General features: G+C 34.6%; 1 protein-coding gene across 1 annotated transcript; it reads right to left on the bottom strand.

The window, feature by feature from the left end:
- Positions 1-6803: 6803 nt before the first annotated feature.
- On the bottom strand, positions 6804-7574 carry LOC131653836 (F-box/kelch-repeat protein At3g06240-like). The gene has a single exon (XM_058924137.1). The coding sequence runs from the start codon at positions 7572-7574 to the stop codon at positions 6804-6806; it is 771 nt and encodes a 256-aa protein (XP_058780120.1).
- Between the last annotated feature and the right edge of the window lie 3232 nt (positions 7575-10806).

The raw sequence follows: 10806 nt of genomic DNA, 5'->3' as shown, positions 1-10806 counted from the left end.
TGGGGAATTGAAAGGAAGTGAACACTTTTTGCCTAGAGACTCTCTAAATGGAAGAGGACTCTGATGAAAGTAAACTTCCCATGATGGCAAAATAAATGTATGACTGTTTTTTATGCATGTTAATGATGCATATGCTGCCAAAACTAGCACAAGAATTAACTCAGTAGATAGAATACAAGAGTAGTATAGTCAAGCATGTCTCAAGCAGAACACTCGAGGTATCATCCGTAAACATGAGCAAAGAGTTGCCACAACAAACTTTTGATGGCTTGGAAATAATGCTACCCAACACTGGGGAATCACCGAAGCTGAGGGATCATGATAGCTGGGTCCTGTGACATATTTGAACCATGCCAGGGACACACCAAACTGGAATATACTCTTTTTACACATGGGGATCATGATAGTTGGGTCCTGTGACATATTTGAACCATGCCAGGGACACACCAAACTGGAATATACTCTTTTTGCACATGAAGGCGTCAGCATATCCATTCCTTGTGGTGTACTCATGAATCAAAGTAAACCTTCTTTTATATTTTTCAAAAGATTTTGTTGAAATTTTAATTTTCTTTTTGTTTAAAAAATTACTATCAACAATAAATGACGTTTAAGAAAAAGAAAGAAATAAGATTGCAAATAATTGGATAAAGGCTTAAATTTTATTAATAGAATGGTATCATGCAAATGGTGAGTCTCCATGGATGATTACAAAGTTTGCAAAGTGGTAATTTTCGTGGAAAAGATACATTGAAATGTAATGACCCTATCCTCTCTCACAACTTCGAATCTCTGAGCTAAGGCTTCTGTCGAAATGTGTAGAACTTCTCATGACAAATAGATGATTGTTGGTGATCAAGTCTTGTCAGATGCAATTACTTGCCATGAATCCCTAATATTTTCCTGGACCGCCCTTTCGGGTTTTCAGTCCACCGGGTAATTTATTCTATTTATGTCTCTAACTTTTTCTTGGACCGCCCTTTTGGGTTTTCAGTCCACCGATACGCTCTTTTTTGCCCAAGCCGCCCTTTCGGGTTTTCAACTTATTATTTTTAGGCAAAGTATTTCTTGACTACATCAGCATTCAGGGGACGCGGGAGCTCCTCTCCATCCATAGTTGCAAGAATTAATGCATCGCCAGAGAAGGCTTTCTTAACAACATATGGTCCTTCAAAATTATGAGTCCACTTGCCCCTTGAATCAGAGGTGAAAGACAAGATCCTTTTGAGCACGAGGTCGCCTTCTCAGAACACACGAGGTTGGACCTTTGATGGATTTTAGGGGTGCGACGGTTGGTTCATTGTCGTGGATATGATGAGTTGTTTCAGGTGCTTAGTGTACAACGCGTACGATAAAATGTCTAGGGGCGACTGTTGATGAATCGTCGTGATAAAATTTTTAGGGTAGTTACTTGACCGTCATAGACTTCAATTTAGGGCGGTTTATTGACAACCGTCGTGATAAATGTTTTAGGGCGGTTACTTGACCGTCGTAGATTCAATTTATGGCGGTTTATTGATAACCGTCGTAGTTTTTTTACTAATTTTTTAAAAAAGTAAGGGCAGTTGGTGTTAAATGTCGTAACAACAGTCTCTAAATATGAATTACGATGGTTATCATGTAACTGTCACAATTTATGTGTCGTTAAACTCTACTTTTTTGTAGTGAAAGGGTAACCACCCGATACGTCATACCATGTATATCCACCAGTAGTTGTTACAACGCCAATCCTCTAATCCTCAACAACGCCTTCAAGGCCTACACGTCAGCGAAGACTGTTTGTTCCTCTCTAGGGTTATAAAAGTCAGAATCAGAATAATCATAAACATAGAAGGAACGCTCCTCTTGACCTAATTCCTATATCGTATGGTTCGCTTCTGCCATATGTGATTCAGAATTCGCTGGTATCACCCAAATCTGTTAAAACTCCACTGTTGTCATAGATCTCGCTTGAGCATGTTCCGTTGAAGATTATATGGTATTCAAGGCTTAGGTTCAGAAACTGATTGACAACAAAAGCCTAGTCTTCATAGTGGACCTCCAAAAGGTTCAGCATGAGTACTTTACTGGAGTCTGGAGTAGTGGGGCTTGCTATTGAAGAATGCAAGAATCTCTGAGGCCTCTTAAGATCAACTATCTCTCAAGACGGAAGATCTATATAAGAATGGTTTAACTCCGGGGCCTTGTAATAAGGAAAGTAAAAAATCTCTAAAGCTTCTTAGGAACATGTACCACAAGGAAGGCATCAGGCCCAAGGTAAGTGGGACATCATTGTTTCCCAGAGATATTATTGAGACAACTCCATGGAGCTATAATGACACCACTCACGCAAGAGGAAGCAAAGAAGAAAAGGTTGCATCTTGTGATGAGTCTGAAGAATAAGACTTTGGAGAGTATCACATTGAGTTTGAAGAACATGATGGCCTCAAACTTTGGGTAGGCGGAAGAGCCAAACAAATAGTGGATCAAGCATGACTGAGTTTCTTCAATGCTGGCAACCATTGGGCCATTTCATATTGCATTTGTAAATGTTTCATGTTTCTTAAGTGTTATTTGCTTTTAAGACTTGTAATTTTTAAATGGTAATAGTAATGAAATGAACATGCATGTTTCGAATTAATTTATTCGTATTCACTCTGCCCATATTCATTATTTCCTTTTCATAAAAAAATAATATCAATACTTCTTCCATTCTCTTTTTTGTATCAAAATTTTGTTTAAGCAAAGATTAGAGGGAGAATGATGAAAACGAAATACCCAAGTTACTGACGGTATACTTTGGAATAAAACTTTAATGATGGTGTAAGGCATTGTTTGAATTCCCAAACACTGAAGGTATAAGGAAGAAAATTACTCGTCAACCCCTTTGAGCCTAGAAGTTGGTGTTTCTTTCTGTACGAAAAACCCTTTAATCTTAATTAGGGGAGGGGTAGTTGTTCAGTTAATTTGGCCATGCATTCAAATTCCAAGAGAAGTCATCCCATCTGAGGCTCAACTGCATCCTCTATTCGCACACATTATACAGTGACGAAGAAGTAGTGAAACTCCAAAGCTTACAGCGGTTGTTTCTCTTGAACCATCAAAATATGACAGTCACAACCCTTTCAATGATAATAAATCAGACGAACAAATGGCACACACGCTGTTCAATAAAAAAAGAGAGAAAATAAAAAAAAATCAAAGAACAAAGCCCACTAAGTCAAAAAACTGAAGAATTAACTTAAGTCTCGCATGAGGAATTCGACTTAAGTCTCGTCTGGGGGACTCAACTTAAGTCCCACTTGAGGGACTCAAATTAAGTCTCTTTTGAGGGACTTAACTAGAGTCTTGCCCCGATAGACTCAACTTAATGTCTCACTTAAGGGAGTCAATTGAAAATATTTCCCGAGTTGCTTTACCTAAAGCCCCATTTAAATGATTCTAACAAAGGAAAACCAACTAACCATTTCGCCAGTTCCAAGCCCTAGTGCTTGTGGTTTTGTGTATTGGTATATATTTGAACGACCCATACGTAGGGGGAAATAATGTGTCGCCCAAACAATTTTCTGGTCGCTCATTTACTAGATCATTCGTATATTTATTATATTTGATGCACATTCCTCGAATACGTAGCCCACTTCCTAGATAACTAACTTGGAGCGTGGGAACATAGGAAGTGACATTTCCCAAGCCCACAGCGGTGCGAAGAAGGAGTCAAGGGAAAATTAACCATGTTCTCCTAAATAATAGGGGGTTAGCAGTCACATTCCCACACTCTCTTGGAAGCAGTTGCTACTTCCTAGGATCTGAAATCCAAGATCTAGGCCTAGGAACTCCTTTAAATACCTTAATCGTAAGGTTGAGACGGGATCCAATTTCATTACACAAAATACCATATACAAAGCTTCTCACCTCTCTGTGTAAGCTAGCTCTAAAATGTCATAGCAAACGCTAAAAGTATCTGACATCCCTTAATCACTAGGAATTGTCACATATTGTACTTTTAACACAAAATACATAAACACTTTTACTACCTAAATATATTTTTCTTAGAATTAAACAAAATTGAATTCATTGGGGGATACTTGTTCATTACACCTCGTCTATTACAAACCCATCCTGGCAAAAATTTGCAAATACCCTTGAAATCCGAATGCAACAAAACACAACAAACCCAATCTCAGAATCACGTCAAATACTAGTAAAAAAATGTTAAAACATTGAAATTCGGATACACTTTTGGATATTGAAATCCATACAAAATCATTTAAGTTGTGCAGATAGGCCCTCCTCATTCTCCAACACTTGAAACCAAGCAACTTCTCTCAAGAATAGAGCTCTTACGAATCTGAATCCAACTTTTCTCTAAATATCTACTTCTGTTCATTCAAAACAATCACATTCATCGACTCTTACTCTTTTTCCTTCAAATTAAGCACGTTCATATTTAACATTTGATAAGTTTATCATGTCCTCGCCTTTTCTGATTTTTTATGCATAAAATTCCTTAATAAATTAATGGTTAAGCTACATAAGGTTACATCCTGTAGTTGTATTTTGATGTAAATATTTTGAATGATTGAGTTATGAATTACTGATGTACGGTTTACAAATTACTTATGAAAATAATAAATTAATATTGTCTAGGGGGTCCAAATATTAAAATTCAGATTCACCCATTTGTTATGAAATACACACTCGGGAAATACTTAAAATTTGTTCTAGGGGCTTGTGTGGAGATTGAAATCCAAATTCACCCATTTGTTATGACATGCACACATGTCAATATGTGATTTGTTTCACAGGTTTGTTTGGAGATTAAATTTTGAATTCACCAATTTGTTATGACATGCACACATGTCAATATGTGATTTGTTTCACAGGTTTGTTTGGAGATTAAATTTTGAATTCACCAATTTGTTATCACTTGCACGTAGGAAAACCAAATAATTTGTGTAAGTGATTCGTATGAATATTTGAATCTGGATACACCCTATACAATACATGTAATTGTTCCAGTAGTTTGTCTGAATATTGAAATTCAGATTCCCTCTTTTGTCAAAACACACAAGCAATACTGATAATATTATTCTAAGGGTTTCTCTGAAAATCGAAATCCAAATTTTAATATGGTGTATCCAAATTTTAAAATATAGACAAATTTTAATTTGGATGGTGTTTCTCATAAAAAGAAATTTGTTGTACTATGGTGCGTCCAAATTTCAATATCATTTGTTGTATTATGGTGTGTAGAAATTTCAATATCCGTACAGTGCGGAATGATAGTCAAATAGTGGTTCGGGCCAAATCCGCTGCTATTAGTTCTTGAGAATAGACATAGGGTCAATTTGTTTCAGCTTTAAAAAATGGATTTTTTCTTTGTATTTTTGAAAATAGATTTTCTAAAACCGTTTTTCAAAATATTACAAGTTTTTTTATATTCGTTTTTTCTAATATAAAACATTAATTTTGACATCTTATAACATAAACATACATAATTGAAGACCAAAACTTAGTCAAAATCATAATTTTTTCAAAAGTTGTATTTCAAAAATGATTTTTAGGAAAATCTATTTGAAATAACTTCAAAATTAAGTGATTTTTTGAAATTTTGATATCCAATTTTTTTTTCCATAAATAGATGAAATAACTAAAATCACATTTTAAGAATAACTATTCAAACAAAATTTTCATTTGAAGCTTTTATAAAAAAAAAATTTGTAAAATTTTTTTTCACAAATTTTGGTAACACTATAAAAATCATTTTTAAAAAAAGCCAAAACAAACGGGCCCATAACCTTTTTTTTCAACTGGTACTAGGGAATAGACAGGAATTCTTTTTTCAATTGTCTACTTGAGAAGTGTAACATATTTTATTAGATTGTAAAATAAGGTTTTTATATGATAAAAAATTGGGCAAGAGAAATTAAATAAATATTTTTCTATGGGAACTAAACTAATTATTTGAGAGGTGATTTTATTCCTTCTTGAAAAACTGTTCAATTTCGGACAAACCAGGTGTAAGCCAGATTTTTTAACACTCATTTGGTACGGCAACAGCTCCTATCATGTAGAAAGAAAAAAATGATTGAGCTCTTGATGAGAAATCCTATCATGTAGAATAAGATGATGAAACTGCGAGGAAATTTATCGGCATAATCTTTGGCACATTTATATGCAGTTTCTTTCATAATTAACTCAAACTGTAGCAACAAGTTGTTAACCATTTACATTATTCCATTCTCATTCCATTAATTTATGGTGGAAATCACAATATAATTTAGATAGTTTTCATAAAGCTTTGCATTTGCAAATCATGATTACTGATTCTGTCATTCCTTCAAAGTGAAGGTAGAAAATGGTTGTGATTTGTGATTACGGTTTGAATCGATCGAGATAGAGAGATGATGGAGAATCACAAATTTCTGTTAGAAATACACCACAAACAAAAGGTGGGTTTGGTTGGGTTAGGATATGGACCAATCTATTAAAACCCAAATTAAAATTCACCCATTTTTCAATACCAGCATTCCTAGTACTAAGCCTAAGCCATGAATCTTGTAGACACCGAGATAACTCAGTTGGATCGTGTTAAAAAAAAATCAAAAGAGCGAAATATTATACAGTGGCATATATATTTCAATCAAAATACGTGGAAACTCAAAAAAAGCATATATATATTTCAAGCAGAATATATGGGAACTCAAAAAAGGATATATAATTGTAAAATTGGAGCACACATTCAGTTTGCAAATATCACAAAGACCTAAACCTATAAAATTAAATTGATAAAACAAGATGGTGAAAACAAGAAGAAGAAGAAACTAGTTACTTGATCCTCCAATCGAAAGACGGCTTTCCTTGTAAAGACCGACATTAACATAACATTCCTCTCCACCACTAATACCAATCTTCTCAACTGTTTTGGTGCTCAAATCAACATATGCAAGTTCATAATCTCTTTTTTTAAGGTATATATATCCCATCTTTCCAAATCCAATTGGGGGCCATTGGATGGAAGGGAAGGCGCCATAAGTATATAGTTTGATCCATGATTCACTCACACCGAGTTCACCCAGAATAGATATGTGAAAGACAACGTCATCGACATAACTTGAGATTAAAGCAATCGATCCGTTTAACACTGCCAAGTGTTGTCTAGTGTATGATGCTTTCCCGATGGGTGTTGTAAGGAACATCTCAGAACTCAGGTCAAATGACAAGAGAGATATTTCAGGTTCAGGTTGATATAGGATCAACTTACTAACCAGCCAATGATAAGCTCCATCCATATAAACTTCGAGACCAGAAAATGGCCAAGGATAACCCGAATGATGAGGCAGAACATTGTCCATGTCGAACAATCTCCAAGAATTACTTTTCAAACTATATATCTCAAGAAAAGTTTTTGATGGCAGAGAAACGAAGTCAAATGATACACACTGAATGACCTTATAGTCATCTTTAAGTTGGTCATAACCAAACCCGTGAAAAACACGGGAATTGGGGGAAGGGCTTCTGATGAACACGTCTGTATCGGGGCTAGAAGGGTTGTTCATGAATTCGTCGGTATCGGGGATAGAAGGAATGACCATGAATTCGGCATCGGAGCCGGAGCCAGGGGGCGGCTAGAATGAATGACCATGAATTCCTCGGGCGAGTGGCTAGAAGGAATGACCATGAATTCCTAGGGCGAGTGGCAAAAAAGAATGACCTTCCTTGACAGTGGTAGTGGGGCTAGAAGGAATGACCCTGAATTCATCGGTAGCAGGATTCCACAATACATATTGGACATCATCAGGATCATAATTTTGCCAAAGGCAGAAAATGCCATTAACACTTGTGGAGCCCAGAATAGAAACTAAACCTTCATAGCATTGAAGTGGAGATGGTAAATTTATTTTGACGCTGTTATCGAGCAAATGGAATGCAGAGTGGCAACTACGAGAGTCTATATCATAGTGATTTGTGAGAACAAATGTATGATAATCATTTTCAGAACCGTGACGAGATATGAAATGGTTGGAGTACATGGTCATGAAATCAGAATTATTTTCAAATAAAATGGACCATGATTTGCATTAGCATTCGAAGCGCTTCAATGATTTTATGGACAGTTTTGAAAGAATAGAGAAAGCAATTTCATCGGGAATATAGCCTCTGCTAACCTTTGATCCGGAGGAATTGTTTCCCTTATCAATGATGGAGTGATCAGCGTGGGAGACGGCGGCAGAATCCATGATCGAGTGATCGGCGTGGGAGACGGCGGTGGAATCCATGATCATGGCTTCTGCTGATTTCGCTTCGTTTTGTGATGACCATGACTTCTGCTTTATTTTCTCTATCTTACCATTAGGGCTCCAAATCCCCCCAACTTATACCAAGGTCCAAGGCCCGTTATCTCTATCTATTAGTTTACCTACTCTAATTTTCACTAAATAACACTAATAAATTCATTCATCTCTATTGATATATAATTATTATTAATAATTACAAATATTTAAAATAGATATAAAACATATCATCAACATAAAAAATCTAATATAATTAATAATTATAAATATCACTAATCATTATAAATATTTATAATGAATATTTGTTTATATTTTAACCTTTTTTTTTTAATTTTATCTTATTTTTAAATTTAATTGAAATTAATAAAAAAGATAATCATATCAAAACAGTTTAATAGACGTGTCGCATACTTCACACACCTCAAGTGCATTATTACCATCTCCAAGCCTTATCCACTCGATCTTCGCCTTTTGTCTAAGAATTTTCTCCTCAGTTTCACTTAGCTTAATAATCTTCTCAGTGCATACTTTCTCTTGCATAATCAATTGTGGATTCATTCTATCCTGTATCAATTCTATTTGGGCTTTTGTAAGATTCTCTCTACACTTTTCAATTGGCCTCTTTATTCCAATCAGGGGCTTACTCAAATCTCTAATAACATGTTGCATTCTCATCAATTTATTTCAGAGTTGATTATGGGGAGCTTCTTTCACTTACCTTTGCCAGTTCTGATTTACAGCCTCATGGTACCCACATCTATCAATAACAACATTTATGAATTTGAAAATGCTCTTTCTCCTCATTCTCTCTTCATCCTTTTTAATGCAAAGGAGAGCATGGTCAGAAACTCCAGGCTCCATCACATATACAGTTTTATCACTATTCTGCTGGATCCAATCCAAATTTCTAAGAACCCTATCAATGCATGAGTATATAGGATCTTGAGAGTGTTTGTTAAACCAAGTAAACTTCTCCCATTTTCTGTCAATCTCAAATAGGCCAGCTTCATTCATCATGTCCCTTAAATCACAAAATTCAGCACCTTTCACCACTTTTCCTCCAATTATATCATGCACTCCTAAAACATTGTTAAAATCTCCAAGAATACTCCAAGGTCCAGTCTAATTATCACCTACCCTGCCAATACCTCTCCAAAGGATTTTCCTCATTTCAAGCTTATTGGAGGCATACACAGCAGTGATCCAGTTCACAAAATCACCCCTGTTATTATGTACACTATAATGTATCATTTGATCAGTTTGAATACATTCCTTGATTTGCACTCTACTGTCATCCCACAAAATCCAAACTCTGCCATTAAGATGTTTCTCATAGTTATCAATATAACTCCATTTATTACCAAGCCATCTCCTACACCCTTTAGCTTTTTCTTTTTTCACACGGGTTTCTAGTAAAATAGCAATAGCAGGTTGCAAATTATAGAGACGGGAGCTAATCTCTTTCACTTTTGCAATCTTATTTAACCCCCTAACATTCCAAGTTACTATCATTTATCAATAAGAGGATTCACCTGTGGCCCTTTCCACTCTCCCAAGGTGTGAAAACCATTCTGACTAAAAATATGCTTAAGACTATCATCAAGAATTGGTTTCTTACCTCTATTACTTCCTCGAGTCACTGAAGTCCATATTTCATCAAGTTTTCTATCAAACAAATATTTCATTTTTTAATAATTTAAATTTAAATTTTCTATAATTTTTTATAATCTACTACCTTTTATAGAAAATCTACTTAGAGTTTTTTAATAATTTTTATATACTAAAATAAATTTTTTTAGTGCTGAATAAAAAATAAAATAATTTAATAATATTACATACATAAGAAAAATTTGTAATTAAATAGATTTATTAAATTAAATCAACTATATATATCATTTATCATGATTTTAAACATTTTTTATTTTTTATTTTTTATTTTTTCCTTTTCAGTTATTAATTTTTTTAGTAAAAATACACAAAAAGAATATTATTAAACCCTTGAACTTTTTTATTATATATATAAGAATTGAAGAAGATAGAATATCCTAAAATTAAAAACGGAACAAAAGATCAAGTGGATAGTTTAAAGTTTATAAGCATTTTATTTTAATTATTTATTAATATAAATAAGAATATTTAAAAAAAAACAAATTATGATAGTATTTAATTTTTTATTTTTTTAAAAATGGAAAATTATCATTATACACATCAATTTCAAAAATTTTGTCGTTACACTATTTCTACATCTAACCAATTAATTAATTTAATATTTTAAATAAAGTCATTAAATTTTATTTATTATTGTTCTGGACTGGGCCGAGCAGGCCCTGCTCTTCCTTCTAGCCGAGCAGGCCTAGTACATTTGGGCCCATTTGCTTGGCAGCCGTTACGAACTAGTCAAGCACTAAGACCACGTGTCACGCTTCAGCAGAGGATCCGGTCAACCTCCTCCGAATCCTACGCCACGCTCATCCAAGACGTGGGTCACCTGCTGACTCAGCCCTAGCACAAGGGTGTTCTGGCAGTTTCCTAG

The sequence above is a fragment of the Vicia villosa genome, linkage group LG1 (assembly GCF_029867415.1).
Source record: "Vicia villosa cultivar HV-30 ecotype Madison, WI linkage group LG1, Vvil1.0, whole genome shotgun sequence".
NCBI lineage: Eukaryota > Viridiplantae > Streptophyta > Magnoliopsida > Fabales > Fabaceae > Vicia > Vicia villosa.
The sequence above is the reverse complement of the archived record's forward strand: the minus strand, read 5'-3'. Positions and strand labels throughout refer to the sequence as shown.

Coding starts and splice junctions, on each gene's coding strand:
- LOC131653836 (XM_058924137.1), bottom strand. CDS start 7,574: ATGGTCATTCCTTCTATCCCCGATACCGACGAATTCATGAACAACCCT.